Raw genomic sequence first — 24,747 nt, 5'->3', positions numbered from 1 at the left:
GCTAACCCAGAAATAACACTTCAGGTTAAGAACTTTGCTTCAGGATAAGAACAGAAATTTTGCTCTGGCGGCGCAGCAGCAGCGGGAGGCCCCATTAGCTAAAGTGGTGTTTCAGGTTAAGAACAGTTTCAGGTTAAGAACGGACCACCGGAATGAATTAAGTACGTAACCAGAGGTACCACTGTATATAAAGAGGTATTGACTTTACAGCTCCTGCAAATGAAGTTGTCATTTCACATATCAACAAAGGTATCTTGGAGGTGTCCTCTGTACTCAGCCCTGCCAGCATTAGTGATCTGAGGGATTGGAGGGCCAATAGTTCATCTCCAGTGAATAAGAAAGCCAGTGGCATCTGGATCTTCTCCCTCAGACAGTGAAGAAAGTTTGTTCTTTTTAGTCAGTTAAAAGAGCTTGTAATCTCATACAGTTTACACTTGGATAACAACCTACCATTGTTGTTGCCTTTCTTTCCCTAGTTAAAAATGAGTAATACTTCATTCTTACCTACATTCCGCAGATATTTGTGTTTACATTTAAATGTGTGCTAATAGCTTTATAAAAACTATGTTCTTTCATAATACTCCTTTGAGTTACTAAATTCCATCCTTGCATATTATGTGTTTTTGATTTTGTGTCCACACTTTTTAAAGACTTTTAACACTAAGGATGCAATCTGAGCCTCCTTTGCACTGGGCTCTGTGTTTGTGTGGATTGGGTAGAGGTGCCCCTCTTCCCACCTCTACCAGCCTCCACCTGTGGGGTGATGTCAGTGACACCGCTAGCATGAAGCTCCCCCTTCCTGCTGCTAAGCATGCAGGTGGGTGCAAGTGATGCTGGAAGCCTTGAAATGGGGTGTTCAGGGGGGTGGCTGCGCTTGCCTATAATTGGCCAAGTGACTCTGCTGCTTTGGTAAATCCTGCTGGGTTTGGATTGGGCCACAAATTCTTAGGTATCCTTTTGACACCCCCCCCCCCCGGTTCTGTTTAGGATACTGTGTAGACATTGGCTTTTTGATTGGCCAACACAATTTTTTTTAATGTGACCTGTGACGTGGCATTTTGCAGTTAGTTTTTGTAGCTGCTAATATCTGTGAGAACAGAAGAGCTAAGTGGATAGTGCTGAACAGGGGAAGCACCCACTTAGTAAGGAACATCATCACCACATGAACTTGTGCTAGTTTCTTCTCTCTGGTTAACTTGCTTCTTGGGGATTATCTAATGAAAATCTCTTTGCAGAGAGAACAGGGCACAAATATGAGAAATAGATATATTGTGACATAAATATTCAATCATTCTCCTATTTCCAAATGTAATGTAGAAAGATTTTTTTAAGTATATATGGTACAAGTGAAACAAAGTTTTGTAGCACTTTAAAGAATTAATGAATGTATTATGGGATAAGAAATTGTTGAACCACCTCATCAGATGCATAGGTTTGTTAGTCTGTTGCTGACCTATAGAATCTTAAAGACTAACATGGTTACTCACCTGAAGCAGTTAAAATGGTAGAAATGGAGGTGAGTGAGTTTCACGGTATGTTTAAAAGGTATAAAGAATGCAAGGGAACATAAGGTGTGTTCCAATCTGATAAAGTACACACACCAGATCTGATTCAATTATAATAGGTGTATTCCACTTCCACCTCTGCCAGAGGGTATGGAGTGCACTAAACAATCAGCTGTTCCAACTTGAACCATTTTGATCCTTGTTGGGCTCCTTGGAGACATTAGGTTGAAACCTTTTAAAAAGAGGTTTACAGGATGAATGCATAGAATTTCTGCATAGTTTTGTGAAGTACTTGCTTTCATGTCTGGATGCCAAGCATAACCAATCTAGTACTGTCCTCATAAATGCCTGCTTCTTAGGAGTGCTGGGGAAATAAAAAATTGGACCAACACAGAATAATTTTTTTTCTGCTCTGTGGAGCTAGGGTAGTCTGCTGGATTACTCATTTTTTAATAGATGATTCCTGAAAATGTATCAAGAATGGTGAGGATACCTATGCCTTTCCAGGTCTGGATTAACTGGGGCACAGTGTGGTCCTTTTGGATGGAACATGAAGAATAACTGTGAAGATAGGATAGGAATAGAAAGATTACTGCAAGGACTCAGACTGAACAGATGCACCAGACTGCCCCTCCACCAGATGCACATTCAAAGCAGATACATTTTTTTCCTGTGGCTTTTCATTGTCCTGCAGCACAGCTGTTCTGGAGAACAGAAGAGAAGTAGAATTGTTTCACTTGTCTGCCGATTGCCTCAGAAGGCTATTTCCATCCTTGGACAATATTGTTAAGTAAAGGACTACCACTAGGACATCTAGTGGTTTTTAGTGGGCTATACAGCTGTTGGTACAGGGACTGGGTTCTTTATTTTCCCCACTGCTGGCTACTTGCGCCAATGTTGTGCTTGTCTCTGGACCTTATCCTTTATTAACTAGAACAAGATGTGCCCACAAGCTAGTCTCATGGACCTGGTGGTGGATTTAATGTGTAGTGTGAGCGTTTCCTTCAAGTACTAGTTTTAGGCTTCCTTACTGCCTCTGCTCAAACTTTCATGTAGGTTTTGGGTGTTGACAGAGTCTGGTAGCCCATTATGTCCCTGCTCTATAATCTTGCCCTTGAGGGATTCCTATTCCGAGCCATTGTGGGCAGAGTTTGCTGCTGTTGATCTTTCATTCTGCCACTTTTCTCCCCGGCTCTTGCCATAAGATTCTCTCTCTTTTGGACCTGGAGTTGTGCCTATAGCTAGGTGATTGTGATTCTTGTCAGACTTTATATTTGTAAGATTTTAATATCTGTTTGATAAGGCATGAATTAGAGTGTGGTGATAATGCCAAGGTTGTGGGTTTGATCCCTGTTTGGGACAGCTGCATATTCCTGCATTGCAGGAGGTTGGACTAGATGATTCTCAGGGTCCCTTCCTACTCTGCAAGTCTTGATACAGTGGTACTTCGTGTTACAAACTTAATTAGTTCTGGAGGTCCGTTCTTAACCCGAAACCGTTCTTAACCTGAGGCGTACTTTCACTAATGGGGCCGGTGCGCAATTTCTGTTCTCATCCTGGGGCAAAGTTCATAACCCGATGTACCACTGTATAGACTTTGTACCAGTCACTGTTCCTCTAAAATGTAGTCTAGATGCAGTTGTCAACATAGCATATGGTCTGCTGATGAAAGTGATCTGTTTACACAAAGTAATTTAATTGCTAAGGCGTAGTTTTTCTCTCAGCAAGTGTTCATAAAAACATAAGTACACAAAAAGCCATCTAATGTAGCATCTAATGTTCAACCTATGTCTCAAGAAAGGTGAGCTGTTGATATTTGTAACTTGCTTCCTTGAAAAATGTTTCCATCAACCAGAAGTTACAAAAACAGAGGTTCTGCTAATTTAATCTACAATCTATATGTTTTCTATAGGATGTTTTTACCTTTCTGTCACATCCCTTGGAGAATATTACACTCAGTAGCAGTTCTCCATTTTTAATAATTTAATAATAATTTAATAATTCAGTCTCCATTTTTAATCTAAACTTGTCCCTTCTTGTTGAACTTGGATGACGTGCAAGTGTGTTCATCACTTATCTTAATTCTTTGTTTTCATTCTTCCCTTTTTCTCAGAGCTTAAGTAGTTTCCACAGTATAGAACTCTGGCTTCCTTTTTTATTTTATTACCGGTACCTTGTTTACACAAAGTGCTGGTCAGATCTATTGTGCCACGTGAGCAGAACACACAAAACTTTCCTTATGATTACATACTGTAAGGGAAGTTTGACAGTGGCAACAGAGTTGGTCAGGACAGCTCTTCTGCTGATCCCCAAGGTTCCCTGAACTCAGTTTGAAAACAAATCGTTGATAAGCTAAATAATTTTAGTACTTCAGTTTGTCAACATGTTCATTTATGCTTCTGTCTTGTAGTTGCTATGAAACTGCTACTGCCTGGGAGCCTTCATACTGCAAGCTGAATGTTGTACAATTCTGGTGAAGTTTGAATTGACCTTCTCAGTCTGTTCTAACCTGAATGTATGTTTATCAGTGATCTAAACATACAGGCAGCAACCATTTTAGGCACGTCCCATATGTGCATGACTGTGCCAAACCTGGAAGTGACTCAAAAACACCACAAAAAGGAACTGAACAGGGGCAGGGTGGGCTTACGTGGGCCTCACCAACATGTGTAGGGATTCAGAGTGTAACCCCTGCACAAATCCTGCACTGTATGCTAAACTTCCTGTTTTTTCTTAAGCACAACTGCTGTATTGAGAAGGGTGTATTTGAAGATTGGTTTTGTAAAGCTGGACTTGCAACATTACTGTTGAATATATAATGGATATTTCCCCCCCCTCCCCCAGGGCAAGCTCTCTGACCAGGTGTACAACTATCCAGAGGGATTAGGAGAAGTGCTTTATCGAGAACAGTTCGACTTCAACGCTGAGCCACCTTGGGATCCTAGCTGATGATAGTAGGGTTCCATCTCCTAACTTGTCCATGTGAGTCTTTTCCTTTATTTTTACAGCTGTGCACTTGAAATTTCACTAAGTTTTCCCTTCTGGAATTTGTTTTCTGAATTGTTCCAAATGATAGGGAAATGCGTGAAAGCCTGATCTTAATTCAAGAAAAGCTGTTGGCCTTAATCTATGTTTGTATGAGTTTACATATCAAGACCTTAAGATGCCTTCCCTTAAATTATCGGCATACTTTTTATAAATCCTCTGTGTTCATTTGTAACCTACCTCAGTATGCTAATTGGGAGATAATGGCTGTTTAGAATAAACTTTAATCATCTTATTGATGTGTTATATGTAACTGTAAATACCCATTGCTAAATCACTTTAACACTCCACTTGCAGAGCACAGCCTCCAAGGCATGTCTTGTTAAGTGCCTCTTGCTTTCCATAAGTTAGTTTTTCAACTACAGAAGATTGGTGGATTCTGTCTTGGACAAATGATTTGTACTAGTTACAGTTTATAGAGGAGAGAAATGGACGGTAGGCACCCTACTATAGTTCTGAATCACCACAGTAGGAAATCTGGTTTTGCAGACTTGGTTCCTTATCAGACATCTTCTAATAATATATTCTGGTTATCATTTTTGTTGGAAGTAAAAATAATTTAGATTAAACACTACTGAAATAAAAAAAAAACCTGACTAGTTGAAGCATGTCCCATTACATAATAAACAGCATTCTTGCAAAAGAATGTACCACATACCAACCTGCTGCAGCATTTGTGTACTAATATATGAGAAGCTGCTTCAAGCAGTAATTCTATTGTATTATGGAAAAAGAAGACAGAACTCAAGCAAAACTTAGAGGATGTCACCTTAATTTTAAAAAGACTAATCTGTCAAATATACTTGAAACAAAAGTTATGCTTGCAGTTTTTGTTTTGTTTTGTTCAGCTAAATTGTTGGTGTTTTGAATCAGCCTATTTGACTAGCCTGGCTGGAAGCCTAGCCCTGACCTGACTTAGATATATTGAGATTGTGGGTTTCAAACTTGTATATTTCTTTTTCTTGCATCATCATCCTATTCTTTGCATGTTCATATTCCCACTTACCTTTTTCTAGTTGAAGCAAATATAATTTGCTCTGATGTATAAATCAGGCAAACAGTGGTTTATGCAAGCTGTAGTTTGGCTTCCAAATCAGAATGCGAAATTTCTGTTTGAACTTTGAGAGACCAACTATGGATTGTACAAACATAGTGTACCTGATTTGGACATTACAGCATACTATGCTCTGTTGAAACTTGGAAGGAAGAACTGAGTCTGAAAACTATTCTCAGCAGCCAAACTGTGACTTCCCTGTTACATTTGAAGACCAAATTAATTACTTATTGTTTGATACTCTGAAATGCTTTGATAATCTGCAGAGAAATAAAGAACAGAAGGTGTGATATTTCAAATCATGCTGAAATGCACCCACATGATCCTTATTAGTAGTTAAATCCTGGCAAATCCCTGGCAAATTTACTATTTGTGCTGTCTCATCTGTGACTGCTGCAACTGGTTGGCTGAAGCAGTTGAAGCTTGGAAGCTGTTTCAACTGTTGTCACAAAGACTAGCAGCCTTGTCAGGTTGCACAACTACTGAGCACGTGGTACTTTGGGTTTCCCTGGGCTCAGCTGGCTGCAGGGTAGACTGTGCTGGTAAAGGAGAGTTTGTGAATTTCTCTGTTTATGAATGCAATTGTAATCTTGCCTTCATAGAAGATTAATAACTTGCCTTATTTCAGTCACTGAGGATTTGGAATGTTTCATTCTTACGATACTTTGATTTGGCAGCCTTCTTTACCAGGGTTCATTAGAGTTGCATTGAAATGAGAGCTTAGAACAACCCAATACACATCAAATTTACTTTAATTTCTTGGATGAAATCATCTACTCAAAAGAAACACAATTGACTTGTTTGTGACAGCTTTTCCTCAGTTCTTTGTATTTTCCTTGTTATAGGCAGGTCTGACATGCTGGGATCAAACTGTATGATCCTTGGAGTTATTGCACTTACACAGCTGCTCCATAGGATCAGGTCATTTGTTTCTTTAGTACCAGATGTAGCCTCTTGTCAAAATTAAATTGATTGATTTTTAAATTTTCGAAAGTTGGGTAGATTCTCAAATTTGTCTTGCCAATAAATTGTATTGCTGATAAATGTTTTCCTGATGAATTGATGCCCATCTTTAAGGCAACCTAAAAGTTTTTCATGCTGGCATTCCATACTGTTTTTCTTAATGATCGTGTAGTGCCTAGGCACTCTAAGCTTTTATTTTGCAGTAAGATTTGTTCTGTGTACAAATATTTTAATCGTAACTAGTGAACTAAACCTTAACCATGCAACTTCATAGAAATGCTCACCACAAATATACTTACATTTGGGGTGTGCCTAAACTTGGAAAAGCCTTGACACACCCAGATTGTTCGTGTGTGAGAGAGCTGACTAATAGGCACCTTGAAGTTGTGCTATAAAATGTTTTATTGAGAAAAATGTCAATTAGATGTTAAATATAATGGACTTACTTAGAACAGGGTATTAATTAGAATTGGTTTGTCTGGGTATAATTTTAAATTCTTATTAAAAGCAGTCTCCACCTTCAGCTGACAGCTGTAGGAGAAAACCTGCTTGAGCTCCTGCCTCTGGGACTAAAACCTACCTTACTCTTGTCAGCATAGCTCTCTGAGACAGGCAGTTCTTCAAAGAACCTGCCTGGTGTGCACATGTTTCCCCAACACCCTTTTGGAAGACAAGTGACACATAGGTGTAACCAAATGAGAGAACTGGAGTAGACTAATAAGAGGTTTGTTCTTTAGCCAGCAGACCAGAAAAGTTTGGAGAAACATTTCTCTTACTTCCCATCCCCCAGTCCTTCAACTTTGGAGCTTTAAGGTGTGTGTGTGTGTGCACGCACACACATCAAACACCTTAAGAACTTCAAATAACTATATTGGATGCTAAGTAATCATACGTTCATTGTTTAATTGAATTATTATTGGACAGCATGTCAATATTACATTGGTACATTTATTTTGCATGCTAGCCTACTCCGTGATTAAATGATCCCCCCCTCCCTACTAAACGGCTTTAGTATTTTAAAAGTGGCTCTGACCTCTTAATGTTTGAGATTATTAAAGAGAAAAGTTAATGTAAAAGTAAAGGTTTGGCAAAATGTCTTTCTGTATGCCTACTGCTTCCCAGAGATAATGAATACATTTTTTAAAATCACATAAATCTTTCTGCTAGTTTGCTAGGGGCAGGGAACTTCTTTTCAGTGGAAAGCAGCATTCCCTCAGAGGTAATCTGTTGATAGCAAAGGGTGGGGATAGAGCCAAAAGTGGGTGGCGGGGGTTCATCCCTTTTCTTTCCCTACCTCTCTGTTTCTGTCACTCCTCTCCTCCTTTCTCACTACACACCAGGATGTCAGGAAAGAAACAGATTGCTCTTGCCAGGGATATGAAATTATTACTCGCAGAGGGCTTTTTCCTCCTCCTCCATCACTGCATCCTTTTTGTTGCCTTCTCCCTGCCCCCTCAGTGTTTTCCCCCTTTTCCCTCTGGGCTCCTTTCCTTGCATGAAAATAGTCAAAGGGCTGCAGGTTGCCCACCCAATTTATAATCCATTTTTGCTGAATACGTAGCTTTGTTGTTTTACTTTCAAATTTAAATAAGCAGCATATTTACACTATTGATAGCCCCCTGATCTGTGTGGGGATGGAGAAATGAAAGCTTTCTAAAAGGCTGTGCTGCAATTGTAATTTGTTTTTTTATTGTCTTCTCTGTCAAACAGTTTGTTGCATAGCTTAAGGACCCGGATCTAAGGCTTTGTGGCCCATCCCTTGTGTTTCTTGGTTTATGACTGTCGGCTTTGCGGAATACGGCTGAGATGAAAGGATTTCTTGAGGATGCAAACTACTCCATTGGCTTACTGGATGAAGGAGTAAATGTTGGAGATGTCATTGACAACTGCATTTATGAACATACTGTTGTAAGTGTTCCATTTTCAGTATTTTAATTTTATTTTTTATATTGCAAACTCGAAAAATAAATCCATGTAGTTGTACAGGACTTCAGTTAAAAGCAAAAAAACACAAGAGTAACATTGAAGTAAAAGTAATTAAAGAAACAGAAGTAAAGAATGGGTCATCTGGAAAAAAAAATCACAAAAAACAATCATTTTGATGAGAAGGCTAGGTTAAAATAGTGGTGTTAAGATGGTGCCTAAAACCTATGACATATGATACTAGTCTGATTTCATTACACGAGTTCCTTAGCCCCATTACCACCAAATGAAATGCACAATTGTCAGACTTGTCTGAGTGACAGATCACAAAGATCAGGCAGGGGTGTAGGGTATAAAGCAGCCTTTTAAGTACACCAGGTTATGTCTGTCTTTATAGATTAATAGCAAGAATTTGTAGCTTGGTAGCATACTGGCAGCCTGTGCAGCTCCCTTAACACAGGTATTACATTCAGAATTTTACACCAGCCTCAAGGGTAGCTCAACATTACAGTAGTCTATCCTTGAGGTTACCATTGCTTGAACCACCACAGTTAATTTATGCAGGAACCGTTAACAGCTGGTAAATGCACTCCTTAGCCACTGAGGTTTATCTGTGCCTCAATTGACAAAGTTGGATTTAGGAGTACCTCCACACTGCATAGCTGCTCCTTTAGGGTGAGTGCAGCTCCATCCAAAGCAGGAAACTGGCCTTTCTCCTAGACATTGAAATGGCTCAGCCATATTGCTTCAGTCCTGCCAATATTCTAGGCTCAGTTTATTGGCCCTTATCCAGGCCACTACTGCATCTAGACACTGGTTCAGAACTTGCACAGTCTCACCTGGCTTAGACATTGTACTGCCGACTTTCAGATTTAGAGGCGTTTCAACCACTGATAATGGTCACAAAACAAGGTTACATTTTCATGGTATGCCCAGGGAAAGTGGAGGCAAAATGTCTGGGACAGTAATTAACAAAATGGAAAATGCCCCCTATGACTGCCAGCTATTTACTGTATATCTTTGTAGTTAGTCTTTAACTGTAGATTCACAGTTTTTCTTTTTCTTCTTAGACTGGAAAAAATACTTTTTTTGTTGGTGATCTGGGAAAGTTGATTAAGCAGCACATCCACTGGCAGAATGTGATGGCACCAGTAAAGCCATTTTACAATGTAAAATGTAACTCCACTGTAGGTGTACTTGAGATACTGGCAGCTCTTGGAACTGGGTTTGCATGTTCAAGCAAAGTAAGTATTTGACATCTTACCTAAACATCTCTTCTCCAACCTTGTGCCCTGCATATGTTTTAGATTACAGCTCCCCTCAGCCAGCACAGCCATGCTGGTGGAAGCTGTAGACCAAAACATGGAACGGACCACGTTAGGGTAGGGTGCTCTGAACCCTAAACCTTTAGTAGAGGATGTGTATAAGAGCTTGTTCACTCCTTCAGAACAGTTACGGAGGTTCCGCTTCATGTGCCTCTGTCACCAGAGCTTTGGAGGTTGGCGACCAGAAATAGTCCTGGTGGTGATCCTGTTTATGGAGTACCCACCTCCTAGGCACTCGCATGATGGAAGCTAGTTTATATGTCTCTGTGTGTTTATATTCTTAAAGTGGCTTACAACAGATTAGAGCAATAAAACAAACAATCCAGGAACATTCCGCTGGCTGGTTGCAAAGGTTAGAATGACCTTCCCCTCACTGCTGTGATTGTAGGCCAACTAGCATTTGGAGCAGTGTTCTTTACAGAAGATAAGGGGTGAGCAAACTCCCTGCAGTTCATTCTCAGGCTGGTGGCTGTATTCTCTGGTACATTCAGTGGCTGGGCCTGGCCTTTTTATTCTTAATGCTTGTGCTGTTGTCTGTTTCATTCGGTGTCTTATTTTATTCTAATGCTGTATTGGGTTTAATATTATAAAGCTTTTGTAAACCACCGTGGATGTGTTTAAGTTGCAATTTAAAAATCTTAATATTGGGGGGCGGGATATGGAACGCATTCTTGACCATATCATTGCTATGCAGAGGTGTGTGATACCGCAAGCATATTATATTAGTTAGGACCATAGAAAGCTACAATATACTATGCCAGATTTTCTCCAGTTGGCCCATTGTCTACTTTGACTGACAGTAGCTCTCCAAGGTCTCTTTGTAACTTGAGACACCAGGGATTAAACTTGGGAACTTTGTGGAAAGCATGGGCTCCACCACTGAATTGTGGTTTCTCTCCAGCCTATGAACCTTCCACATATTGAGATTTTTGTACCCAACTTCTATGCTCTCATAACTGGAGTAAATAAAAAGAATCCAAATACCACTGTGATGTCTTAAGAACAACTAAGAATGACCTGTTTTATTAGTATAACTTGCATAGCTTGTTTGGACATTATGTGCATGTAGGACAGCTCCAGAGCACCAAGCATTAGAAACTTTTAAAACTTTGTAAGCCTCCACTCACAAAAAAAAGCTGGCTTTGAGTTTCTAGAGATAAACAACTTAAGGTAGAATTTTCTTAGCCTTTGGAACAGGGCAGCTTCAAACTTAAACTAAGTAACTTTGGATAACAAGTCTTACATTAGGTATTACTTTCTCTCTCCCCCTCCTTTTAATACCAGTATTGTGATTTTAAAAAATTCCAACTTTATATACTCTAAATCTTCTTCACAAGCTTTATTTGCCTCTAACCTTGTTCAAATGTTTGTTTGTTTTTTTCAGACTGAAATGGCATTGGTTCAAGACCTGGGCATTTCTCCTGAAAACATTATATTCACAAATCCTTGCAAGCAAGCTTCTCAGATAAAATATGCAGCGAAAATTGGAGTAAACATTTTGACATGTGACAGTGAACTTGAATTAAAGAAAATTGCTAGGAACCATCCAAATGCAAAGTAAGCATACAGAAATATTTTCATTTTACTTACCATTGTGGGAAGTTGGGATTACAGTATACAATTTTAAAACATTATTGTGGCATCTTAGAAGACTTAACAAATCGTACTAGATTTGTTGAACTAGAGCCCACTGAATTAAATTTAATATATGCTTATAATGAATTACCGTATATACTTGCGCATAAGCCGACTTTTTCAGCCCATTTTTGGGGCTGAAAAAGTCGCCCTCGGCTTATGCGCAAGTGAGGCGGGCGGTGGGGAAGGAAAAGCAGAGAGAAAGAGCTTCTCTCCGCTTCCCTCTCCCTCCCCCCACCCCACCGGGAAATGTGCAGGACGGGGGCATCTTCTCCGATCCCGTCCTGTATGTTTGCAGCTGTCTGCGAGGTGGTTGGGTAGGAAAAGCAGAGAGAAAGAGTTTCTCTCCGCTTCCCCACCCCCCACCCCACCAGGAAATGCGCAGGATGGAGATCTGAGACGCCTCTTCTCCGATCCCTCCGGTCCCGCAGGGATGGGATCCTGCAGGATCCCATCCCGTGCGTTTGCAGCTGTCTGCGAGGTCCTAGCGCCTCCAGACACAAGCTGGAAGGGTAAAGACGCCTCTGCCTCCACTCACCAGCAGAAAGGCACAGAATGGAGGATCGGAGAAGCACTGCACAATGCTTCCCCCTCTGTCAGTTGGGGGGGGGAGAGAAGCTCTTTCCTGCAAAAGGCACAGGACAGGATCAGAGAAGCTGGGGGCACTGGCTTGCCAAGGGTTAAAAAGGATTGAGTGGGATTCCTAGAGAGGTCAGGAAATACCAAGCCCACCTACAAAAGGAGGAGGGGGCCTTTGTCTCTCTCTTCTGCATGTGCTTCATCCCTGGCGCCTCCTGAATCCAGTGAGTCTCTGCTCATCTTGCAAAGGGTCCATTGGGGAGAAGAGGGGGTCCCTGGGATGAAGGGGAGGGTGCAGGGAGGACCCCCAAGTCAAGGAACAGAGGCTCTTGCCCCCCTCCTCTCTGCAAAGCCCAGGAGGAGGCAAGGTCACAGGAGCTCTGCAACTCTTATCTTCCTTTGGATCCATTCACAGCTTGGCTGTTTGGGAAGGGAGGGTTCTTTGGGGAGGGAAGAAAAGGGCCTGAAAATAAACCCCCTCACACTCAGGAATCAGTCCCATTTATTGATAGAGGTTGTAGGGGGATGGAAATATTGGACATAAAATACACCAAAGAAATAAAAAGGAAAGCCTAACTGTTGGAAGAGGGGAGGGGGCAAATAAAAGAAAACGCTTATTCCTGTGGTGCAGAGTCAAGCCTATGGAACTCCTTGCCCCTGTTTTTCTTTGAAATAAATATTCAAAAACATTTAATCTACTGATGTCTCAATTAATGTAATTTTATTTATTTTTATTTTTGAAATTTACCAGTAGTTGCTGCATTTCCCACCCTCGGCTTATGCGCAAGTCAATAAGTTTTCCCAGTTTTTTGTGGTCAAATTAGGTGCCTCGGCTTATATTTGCGTCGGCTTATACTCGCGTATATACGGTATCTCTAAAGGGATAACCTTCTGAAATACTTCCTGCAGAGAAGTCTCCCTTGGGTGTTCCAACATGCAACTCTTTAAAACTTGAGAGTTTATACCTTGATGACCCAAATAGTTAGGTGTGTTTGACAACAGTTTTAAGCTGTTTCTTTTGAAGATTCTACTAACTTACCCTGAAATTGCTTTATCAAGATACCTTAACACTTCTTTTGTAAATACTATATATATATGTATTTACACACACCATTCTCTGCTTGGGACTCTGGCATCATGATGAAATGTATCACATGTTTGTTCAGATCACCATCTGTGAGAATTGTCTCAAGATCCCTTGAGCTGGTCCAGAATGTTTCGGGGGGGAAATCAAGTACAAATCTGGAACAGGCTGCTATATGCTGCGTGCCAGAACTGTGGTGCTGCACCAGAAGTGCACATCAAGTTTTCTTCTAGTTTACTTGGGGTAGCATCAGCATGAAGGAGGAACAAATGTATGGCGGTGGATTATCTAAAACAGATAAGGCAGTTAGTGGGTAAGTACATGCCCCTTTGAAATAATAGAATATGAAGGCTGCATGTCAATCTCTAGATTGCTTGGGTAATTTAATATTCTGGCAGACTTGAGAGAAGAGTTCATCCAGTAAATGTGTCAAGCAGTTGGGCACCTCCTTTCTCATTGTCAATCTTTGTGTAAAAAAGTTGCTGGAGTTTATTCTTGTAATAGGGCAGTGATTGTCATGTTTTCAAGAAATGTCATATATATGTTATATGCTCCTACACTACTAATGCATATTATGATCCAAACTTTTATCATCAGGTATATTGATCCTTAAGGAAAAGGATAATATATAGTGCTTCAGTTGCATGTTTTTAAGGGCAGATCTGCATGAGTGCAATATAACACACACCTGGAAAATATAAAGATGTTAGCTTCCCACTCATTCTGATACCCAGCACTGACCATGCAGTCACTTCTGTTAACTGAATCAGCAGAGGACTAACACAGTCATTTGTGGAGTATGACATTTGCAAGGCTATGAATGCATCCAGCTCCCAAAGTAAGGTTTAGTAGACTTGGCTCTAAGGATGTTATAGACATTTAGAGTGAAATTAATGGCTGTATCTCTTTTGATTAATATTAGCAACTAATTGATGCTCAGGTTTGCAAGAAATGACCCATCTTTCTAGAAACCAAGGACTCTTAATGCTCTGTTATCAAATTAAGTTTCAGTTTCTTGCAAGGGTGTAAGCCCTGTTACCTTCAAATGAAATGTTGCCCACTAGCCTGTTCTGGCTACTACTACAGGAAGAAGCAAGCAGTGAAGCTAATAAAACTGGAATTAATACTTCAAAAAAGTACCCAGTGGGAGGGAAAATCTGGGATGCCTTATATTTCAAATCAGCCATATTTTATAAAGCAAACAGTATTCAAAACCCAGTCATAGACGTGGCTTGCATGTAAAGGTAAGCTGAACCATAGCTTGCTGTGACTGCATGGGCCCCTGTAGACAGTTGCAGCTGCTTTGCTTCTTTGCTCCTGCTATGAAGCTAAGCTATGGTTTGGCTTAGTATGTTGTCTGAATCGGGGTTCATGATTTGCCTCATCCCAGACAAACCACAAGCTGTAACCAAGGATTGTTCTTGGTTTACAGCTCATCTCTTCCAGCCAAACCATGAGCCTGAGTGTGGATGGCATGCTGCACAACCCACACCTTAGCTTGCAGCAGTGCAGTAAGACTGGAGAAGGAGCAGCTGTAACTGTCTCTCCAGGGGCTATGGTTTGACTTAGTGTTAACATGTGAACTGAACCATATTCAGCACATTTTGCAAGAAGTCACTGAGCAGCGTTATGACAGCCATGAGGTAATGTATTTTTATTACAGCAATCAACAGGTTTTCTGCTACAGCAGTTATTAGCTGCTGCATTTCCAAACCACTTATCCTTTTTTACTCCATATTTAGGCCCTAATTGCTAGTTTTCTCTCTGTACAGGATTATTTTTATTAGGTTCCCTTGACTCGTCCATCGGTGGAACTGGAGTATTGGCAACATAATCAACATACTTCTGACAGTCTTCAGGCTTCACATGTGCTGATGCTGCTGTAAACCAACTGTGCCCCAATCATCTTCCCCTTCTCTTAGGCTCTTGCTTCATATTGCCACAGAAGACATTAATGGAGAGGAAGAGATGAACATGAAGTTTGGCACCACCCTGAAGAACTGTCGGCACCTCATGGAATGTGCTAAGGAGCTGAATGTCCAAATAGTTGGTGTTAAGTAAGTAATAATGTCCCTTCTCCCTCATCTACCCTTCACATTGCTGCTGTTTTCAATGTGAAAGAGGAAAGCAGTAGACTTAAATGGTATATGCGGTCACTAATGTTGAAATGTTCATGTTAGGAAGATATCCTGAATGTCTATAAAAGTAGCCACAGTGTTTCATAACTATGCTTCCAATTAAATCTCATACATATTAGTAAAATGCTATATAATAGTGTCTTGTTTCTGTGCACCCAAATATTTGGGAAGAGAATATGGGAAGTATTAATACCAGAGAGAGAGAGAAACTTCAGGGATATTAGTTCCCAGACCTCTAGAAAATTATTCTTAAAAGTTTGTCTTCTATATGGCGTACAGTACATGCATTTTCTGTGTGATAAAATGGACCTTTTCAGTTTAAGGCTGTAAATTAGTTCTAAAGGGGGGCACCTAATTTGAATGCATATGGCAGATGAAAGTCATTTAACATGTAAGGCTTGACGGGACAAACCCATTTCAAACAAAAGGTAAACATTTAGAAATACATGTATAAAAGGCAACACGATCTTCAGAGCAAAGCAATTCTCTACAGCTTTCCCATAGTCTCAACTATATAATGCCACGCCCCTAGTAGCAAATATTAGACACCCAAAGCATCTACTTCCAGGAAGTTGATTATACAGTGGTACCTGGGTTACATATGCTTAAGGTTACATACGCTTCAGGTTACATACTCCGCTAACCCAGAAATAACACTTCAGGTTAAGAACTTTGCTTCAGGATAAGAACAGAAATTGTGCTCTGGCGGCGCAGCGGCAGCAGGAGGCCCCATTAGCTAAAGTGGTGCTTCAGGTTAAGAACAGTTTCAGGTTAAGAATGGGCCTCCAGAACGAATTAAGTACGTAACCAGGGGTACCACTGTACTGAAAACAGAGGTCTCCTGCCTCAAGTGTCAATATACCTCCGGGTATAGGGTGGTATATAAATTCAATAAATAATAATAAATAATAATTTTGGGCAAAAAACTTTAATGCTAAATGATATTTCAGTAATGTAGAGAGATCTTTTTTTTTTTTTTGCTAATATTGTACTCCATCTTCTTGTTTATCCTTTGTACAAGTCCCATATTTATTAGCAAGAAATCCTGTTGCTTTCAGTGGAAGCTTCTTCTAAGTATGCTTAGCATGGAACACAGACAGATTTTATTGGCTGGGTAATTGTCATCATGTTTATGGTCTAGGCTTCAATAAGTGCAGAGAGCCAGAATGAGAGAATTGCAAGCAAATTTATTGCAAATGTTGTGAGCTTGTCCAGCCAGAGCTTTCCAGATTTGGAAGTTTCACTTTTAAACTGCTTTTAACAAAAGCAATAGGCCTGTTCAGACAAAATGTCATTCCAGGGGAAGTACATGGCACAGGCTCCAGCTTAGTGTGCTTCTGATTTCCTCAAAGTAAGGAGCAATGCCTGAATGAGCATGGGATCTTTGTTATCTTGGGAAGATAAAACACTTTTTTGACCCGTAGTCTGTTAACTCCTGGATAGAATTCAGGAGTCAGTAATTGTGATATGATTCTCTTATATTTCTGTTTACCCAAGGTTCTTTCTCCACTAAAATGTGCTATTAGCATAGCTTTCAGCTAAATATGGAGAGCTGAGGAGACAGAAGGAATCAATATATTTCTTATTACATTGTTGTACACCCCGTGCATTAGTGTGTGCTGCAACATATTTTTTGCATCAGTGATACAGTATTACTCCATATAGTTTCAAAAAATAAATCGCATAGAATCTGCATGTCTTTTTTTTTAGCTAGTCATGAACTTGGTAACACCACAAGTTAGTCTTTGTTTTTTGTTTGTTTCAGATTTCATGTGTCAAGCTCTTGCAAGGAAACTCAAGTATACAAACATGCTATTTCTGATGCTCGCTGTGTGTTTGATATGGCTGTAAGTGAATTATTGGACTTTTATACATTTAAGTTCACATGTTGAATATATTCAGTACAGTGGAATCTTGGTTCTCGAACGGCTTAGTTGACAAACAAATCAACTCCCAAACGCCGAAAACCCGGAAGTAAGTGTTCAGGTTTTTGAACGTTTTTCGGAAGCCGAACGTCTGACGCAGCTTCCACTTGAGTGCAGGAAGCCCCTGCAGCCAATCAGAAACCGCACCTTGGTTTTCGAACGTTTTCGGAAGTTGAATGGACTTCTGGAACAGATTCCTTTCGAGAACCAAGGTACACCTTTACTTATTTCTGTCACACAATTGTAGATATTTTGCCATTTGTTTTAGACATAATATATGAAAATTAGTTGAGTTGCCATTTACTGTATAACCATTTAAAAGGTAACAAATAAATCACCTTGTCTTGTTAAAAGAGCTCCATGTTTTAAGAGTCTATATTACTAAACAAAAAGGGCACATAATACCTTGTAGATAGTAAACTTTCTGCATTTTTATTTTAGGAAGAATTTGGCTTTACCATGAACCTGCTGAATATTGGTGGTGGTTTCACAGATTACGAAGCTGACCTAGAGGAGGTATGAATTTTGACTTAGCTTTTTCCTATAAAACTGGCTTATTTAGTTATTCAGTTAGTTGAGATTTGCATTTGCAGTGGATTTGTTGTTGTTGTTCAGTCGTGTCCAACTCTTCGTGACCCCATGGACCAGAGCAAGCCAGGCACACCTATCCTTCACTGCCTCTCGCAGTTTGACCAAACTCATGTTAGTAGCCACGAGAACACTGTCCAACCATCTCATCCTCTGTCGTCCCCTTCTCCTTGTGCCCTCCATCTTTCCCAACATCAGGGTCTTTTCTAGGGAGTCTTCTCTTCTCATGAGCTGGCCAAAGTACTGGAGCCTCAACTTCAGGATCTGTCCTTCTAGTGAGCACTCAGGGCTGATTTCTTTAAGAATGGATAGGTTTGATCTTCTTGCAGTCCATGGGACTCTCAAGAGTCTCCTCCAGCACCATAGTTCAAAAGCATCAATTCTTCGGCGATCAGCCTTATTTATGGTCCAGCACTTTTGCAGTGGATATACCTATGAAATAGCTAAAGAATTAACACAGAGATTGAGGATGGATTTATAGTCTTTAGTTCCAATTCAATCATTGAAACTTGAGTTCACAATATTATATTTGGATACAGAGCAGCCTTCCTTAACCTGGTGCCCTTCAGATAATTTTGGACTACAAGTTGCATCAGTCACAGCCAGCACATTTGGAGAGCACCAGATTGAGGAAGGCTGACTTAGAAAATAAGAGTGGCAGATTGGTTTGAATCCTGGCTTGTTTAACAAAACCAAAGCATAAAAGAATCAGCGTTCCTCTGAGTTCAAACATAACAGTGAGCACTGATTAGTTTTAAAACAAAAGTTTCTGAACTTGTTGCTACACCAAAATTCGAGATGGGAGCACAGGAACCTGAGGCTTGTTTGCACAACAGTAAAACACATTTTCTTGTTGTATCCAAAAAGGACTTTGCAAGTTTTATATTAGCTTCTGACGCTTTTAAAAATGAATATTTTTTGGAAGAATTTGTGCAGTGATAAGTTATAGCATGCAGGCCAGGATCCAAGGAACTGTTGATGAAAGATCAGGTGCCACTTGTGTAGTTGCACTTTGATTTGTTCAAGTGATATTTTGCACAGTTTAGCTAACTCTGCTTATAGCACCATATGTGCTATGCATTTTAGAAGGTGGCCTGGTTTTCCCAATGAGGAAAACAACCACTCTAAACTTGGAAAGCAGATTTCCATATGTGGAAGCAGATCTTTGGGTCCCAGTCACATTTTATTATAGTGGCATGTGCATCTGTATGATCTGCTTTTGCTACAGTGCTTTCTAAAGGACATTGCTATATGAGTAGTACCGCAAGTGTCTTTTGGTCTAGTTGCACAAATTAGAAAGCAATGTGTGTGGATTGGTTCTCCAGTTTGTGCAACCCACGTGTTAGGAGTTACTTGACTGACCTAAAATGTTTTTTGGATACAGGTTCACACTGAGAGGGAGGAGAGGAGGAACAAACCACAATTGTGCTAATTTAAAACTGCAGGAGTCTAAATATCACAACTAAATCAACCATTATTTTCAATTTACCCAAGATTTTAGATGGCTGCTTTTGAATAGACCTAGATTATTTGAAAACAAGATCATATTTCGTAGGATTGAATGAACATTGGGAAAAACAGCCTGATAGGAGCTGTTGTAGTCCTCTATCGGTAATGTGCTAAAATTTATACAATTCACTTGACTTTAATAGATCAGCAATAATACATCATGTATCCTTTTTATTCTGAGGTAAAATTCAGACAAACTTAAGCAACTTCATTGGTTCAGATTCCCCCCCCCCTCAAGTTGTGATAGTGAGTGGCACCGTTTCAACTTTACAAACGTTTATCTAGGAACAGACTTAAAATTTGAACCAAAGTTGTAAATTATAAATCGATACAGGCTTTTAAATAGACATTCCCCTTCTATCTTCAAGGTTAATCACATTGTCAGTCCATTACTTGATACCTACTTTCCTGAAGAATCTGGTGTGAACGTGATTGCGGAGCCTGGATGCTATTATGTTTCTTCTGCATTTACTCTAGCAGTTAATATCATTGCCAAGAAAGCTGTTCAAGATGACAAACCTCTTCTCTCTAAAGGTAAGCAAAACCTGTTCCACACTTAAATCAGCATAAAGATTGAAGAAACAACAGCAGTGCTTTGGATCCTAGCCAAAAATTAAACTTCTAATCTAATAGCATTCCTGCCAACCTAGCAGTTCGAAAGCATGTCAAAGTGCAAGTAGATAAATAGGTACCTCTCTGGTGGGAAGGTAAACGGCGTTTCCGTGCGCTGTTCTGGTTCGCCAGAAGTGGCTTAGTCATGCTGGCCACATGACCCGGAAGCTGTATGCCAGCTCCCTCGGCCAATAAAGCGAGATGAGTGCCACAACCCCAGAGTTGTCCGTGACTGGACCTAATGGTCAGCGGTCCCTTTACATTTACTCTAATAGCTTATTTTCTCTTTTAGGTTGCTGAGAAGCTTTTGTTTATTTCATTTGTTAGTGGTATTTATATATGGGCTTTAAGGGAAACCACACAAAGGAGTTTGTTAATGCTTATTGTTCTAATATTTTAAAACAATCAAAGAAAGCAGTAAAAATAAGCTGTTGGGGTGGGGGAGACTCCTAAATTAAATTTCTCTCCTGGGGTATCGTGTCTCTTCCAGTATTTGAGCTGGTTTCAATTTAAAAGACAGTTGGCTTTTTTGAATCAGTAAGGGCTCAGCCCTCAGGAGGAAAAAATCTTTACTATTTGTAAACTAGAACTTATTTTCAGTTTCCATAGAAACATGCTGTTTCAGGCTGAGTTTTGCCTGGAGGGTTACATTTCAACTTTTGTTAAGCTTTAAGACTTTGGGGTTTGACTTGCATAGTACTGCTAATTTGTATGGCAGACCAAGGGCATACCTCTGCAGTATATTTGTGTTCAGACTGAATTAAGTGAAGAAAACACACACACACACCTTATTTAATGTGCAATCTTAAGAATGTTCCAGGTCATGATTCATATTTGTCTCAGGATACATCTTATATCTGATATTCCCTCATCATGTTTGTTGTTCATGTGCATGTTCCATATGCTCCTGAAAAACTTTTAGGCAACTGTTAAAAGAAAGGGCTGTAAATGGAAACTTATTGTGAAACTGCTATTAAAATGTAACATCTTTCGTTACAGTGGAACAAATAAGGAGTGATGAACCAGTCTTCATGTACTACATGAATGATGGTGTTTATGGTTCTTTTGCATGCAAATTATCTGAGAATTTGACTACTATTCCAGAGGTTCACAAGGTGAGAGCACCTTTATGTACTATAAGCTGCTATCCTCAACAAGAATTGGCCAAATGAAATTATCATTGCTTTTGTATGTGTAGAAACCCAGCCAAATGGGCGGGGTGCAAATAATAAATTATTATTATTATTATTATTATTATTATTATTATTATTATTATTATTTATAAACCTAAATCTAACTGTCAGAACTGTTTTCATGCAGAAATACAAGGAAGATGAGCCTCTATTTGCAAGCAGCCTTTGGGGTCCATCCTGTGATGAGCTTGATCAAATTGTGGAAAACTGTCTTCTCCCTGAGCTGAATATTGGAGACTGGCTGCTCTTTGACAATATGGGTTCTGGTGCTTTGGGTGAACAATCTGCTTTTAATGATTTCCAAAAGCCACCAGTTTACTACATAATGTCAATCAGTAACTGGTAAGTTTATATTGTGTTGTACTTTATGATTCAGTCTAACTTTTACAAAACACTATGTTCAATATTTCATGAAGGAAGGTGAGCTATTTCTAAGAGCATAGACATCTCAGCAATGTGTGTACACCTTTTGAGAAACCCAAACTTCCTTTGAAAATTGTTGCAGCCCGCCCCCCAGGTGCTTTTCCTTTTTCACCTGGCAACACATGCTCACTTTTAACTGAAGAGTCAGGACAACAGCTAGAGTGCTAGATTTGGACATGGGGATACCCATGTTCCAATTCAGTGCAAAGTTTGTGTTCATCTTTGGAGAAGTAAATATCTAACTGATCTTACTAGATACAAAGGCAATAAAGCATTTTATCTAGATATTGTGCATGTGTGTTAGGTCTTGTTTTGTAGAGGCTGTCCAACCAGCTTTGCAGATCCGTTTTTTGTTTTTTTTTAATTACTGGTACATGTCCATTTATACCCATGCTAAGGTCACATGAAGCTTAGGTGCTAAAAAAAGTATTTCAGTGCAACCACAACAGTGGTACAGTTCTCTCCTTGGGGTGGACTCTTGAAGTATATGCTGGGCCAGCCCGAGCCTTGCTATATGAAGCCTGGCTGCCTCTAACCAATCACTATACTGCATTTGCATGCACTGCTATCCTGATCTATAGGTAACACACCAGTGTGGGCAAACTGTAGCCTTGCAGATGTTGTTAGATTCCAACATAAAGTGGTCAAGGATGATGGAAGTTGGACTACCAGCTTCTGGAGGGCTACAGGTTTCCCTTTCTACTTGTTTTGTCCATGTTGCTAATTGGCCAGGACATAATTTGGCATTAAGTGAATGGAAAGTCAGCTTGTGGAAGAAGGAACAGGTTGATCTGGGTATCTAAATTCATTTTTATCAGTCTTGCAGATTGATGGGTTTTTATATATGCAGGAGGCAGCGGCCATTTCATGTGGGGGTTTGTCAGCAGAGCACACATAAGCACACCCTGTTATGCCCTCTTCCAGGTCCAAAATGACCCACACATTGGTGATCATGCCTAAATGGGTTACCGTCTGTACATAAGTTTTCTGGACAACTGCATGCTTGTAAGATGAAGTATGATGATCAAAAGTGCACAAAAAGTACCATCTATACTTTCTTCTGAATATTTGATCACATAATGGCTGGGCAAAGCTAAAATTAGGCAATTTAATTTGCTAAACTTGCAGTATTTAGAACAGTATGCAAAATAGGAAAGGACGGTGCTACAGTGCTTGGAAAAAACCCCATATGAAATATTTCTTCCCCTATTTTGCCTGAATATTGTGTGTGCTTTCCATTCCAGGTGTGAGATGCAAGATGCTGGGTTCACCTCTGACACACTGATGAAGAACTTCTTCTTTGTGCCTTCTTGCATTCAGCTGAGTCCTGAAGACCGCTTTTCTATTGCAGCTTAAACAGGCACTAATGCTTCAATTAGCCTTGCAGTTGCATGTCTGTAGTCTTGTCTGGTCACAACATTCCAGTTTGGAATTAAAATGGAACAATCTTGAATGAATTATTGAAACTTGAAATCATTTGGGACCAGGCAAAACCAGCTACAACTACAATTCACTGGGGGAGTAAAGGTTTAAAAAAAAAGAAAGATTTAAACTTGTCAGATCACTCAATCCCTCAGCATTTAAACGAAATATGCAACAAAATGGATGACTTAGTTGAGATGGAAACCCATCACTTGGGTTCTCTGTTAAACAGTTTACATACAAGTACAGTTTTTATACTAAGGATTTCTGTTAGTCTTGTAAAGTTGTCTTTCCCTCTGATATCTGAAATGTCAGTGGGAAACAAGTGTGACTTCATTAGCTATGTTTAGTGTATTTAGAACGTGTAAATTTGTGCTTTGAACTGTAGTTTAATAAATGTAAAATTGCATCATAGTATTTGTTGTATTCACCTTTGCAGTACCCACCCTTGTATGATTGCAATAAAATTTTGTGTAGACTTTACTGTTCTCCCCACCTACCCCCTCCCTGCTAATACAGGGAAGAGATCTAAGCAACACTGATAGTACAAAAAGGTGTAAGGTTATTATTCAAAGACTGTTTAAATTGAGAAAATTTTAAATCATGATTTAAAAACTAAGCTGAAATGCAGTCTGCTGTTTTCCTCATGCATCTAATTTAAGCTAACTCCAAAACGTGTAAGAAAACAGGTGCTGCAAATCAATTCACAGGAAGTAAAATGCATATAATAACCAGAAAGCTAATTTATTGCTCTCTTTTGTCTAAAAAGCAAGACTTACTTTGCACACTTTGAAAGTAAGACCCATTAAACTTGGAGGGGCTTACTTTCCACAGAAAAAACATAGGATTAGGATTTAAAAGTCTCAGTATTCCAACGAAGTAATTCTGATTAGCATTTGCTCTTTGACAGGATGTCTACATCCATCTCTAGGAACCAGATCCCTGATGTTCTAGATATACTTGGAACTCTATCTAAACTGTAGCAGCTAGACTTAGCAAGCAAAATATAGAAGCTTTTACTCATCGTTGCTTAGATTCCTCCTTCCCTTTGATTTCTCACTTTAATTTATTTTGCTAACCTAGTAGCCTTGGATGTGAATTTTGAAATGCACCAAGCCAGAGTTAATTTGAAAATGGAGATTAGTATACTTAAATAACTTGGTAATGTAAAATGGGCTGCCAGATGCACATGCATTTTATACTAATGCCAGTTGGCAGGAAGCTTTCTCTTCTCTCTGCCCCCTTTCCAGTTCACTGGAGCTAAAACTGCATACTTGCTAGATGAAGGGGTTTGGGAAAATTCCCTTCAGCCTGATCCTTTTAAAATAACAGGTACTATATGCTTTTAACCATATGAGATGCTTTTAATCTGCATGAATGCTTCCTGCAGCTAAATCTTAATAACCCTGACAGTGGAATATGGTTGTGAACATTAAAGCACAAATGAAAAAAGCAAAATCAGTTTTCCAGTTAAGAAAAAAACATCACTTTCCAGAGTTTTGATCCAGTATCTGTCAGGGTTCTATTAGGAAATTAAAAAAGCAGGGGCAGTTTTCATATCCTCCATCAAGCCTCTCTAAAGATACCAAGGATTCTGCTCTTAAGTTTATAGAACTGTTGTGAGTTAACCAACTCTGTTGTAAATGGTACAGTCACCTTCAAAATGTCTGTATTGTATTTGACAGTTTGCCATAAAAGCTGGTTTGAACTTGGTATGTATTTGAATTTATATGCTAAAACCTATCTCTTCTGTTTACAATATTGTAATATCAGTTTTTGAATAATTCAAATATAAAACTGAATGATTTCTATATAGCAAATTAA

At 39.6% G+C, this 24,747-nt stretch overlaps 1 protein-coding gene across 1 annotated transcript in view; it reads left to right on the top strand.

Annotated features, from left to right (window-relative positions):
- Window positions 1–24,747, top strand: part of AZIN1 (antizyme inhibitor 1) — a 29,606-nt gene extending 4,859 nt beyond the window's left edge. The window contains exons 2-12 of the mRNA XM_033155705.1: window positions 4,350–4,487; window positions 8,278–8,475; window positions 9,561–9,734; window positions 11,200–11,372; window positions 15,036–15,170; window positions 17,017–17,098; window positions 17,618–17,692; window positions 19,642–19,807; window positions 20,885–21,000; window positions 21,206–21,420; window positions 22,746–24,747. Of these exons, the coding sequence (XP_033011596.1) occupies window positions 8,374–8,475; window positions 9,561–9,734; window positions 11,200–11,372; window positions 15,036–15,170; window positions 17,017–17,098; window positions 17,618–17,692; window positions 19,642–19,807; window positions 20,885–21,000; window positions 21,206–21,420; window positions 22,746–22,857 (1,350 nt within the window). The 5' untranslated portion in view covers window positions 4,350–4,487; window positions 8,278–8,373 and the 3' untranslated portion in view covers window positions 22,858–24,747. The remainder of the gene's footprint in view (window positions 1–4,349; window positions 4,488–8,277; window positions 8,476–9,560; window positions 9,735–11,199; window positions 11,373–15,035; window positions 15,171–17,016; window positions 17,099–17,617; window positions 17,693–19,641; window positions 19,808–20,884; window positions 21,001–21,205; window positions 21,421–22,745) is intronic.

Source organism: Lacerta agilis, chromosome 7, assembly GCF_009819535.1.
Source record: "Lacerta agilis isolate rLacAgi1 chromosome 7, rLacAgi1.pri, whole genome shotgun sequence".
Lineage (NCBI taxonomy): Eukaryota > Metazoa > Chordata > Lepidosauria > Squamata > Lacertidae > Lacerta > Lacerta agilis.
Note: the sequence above shows the minus strand (reverse complement) of the source record. Positions and strands in the feature narration are given on the sequence as shown.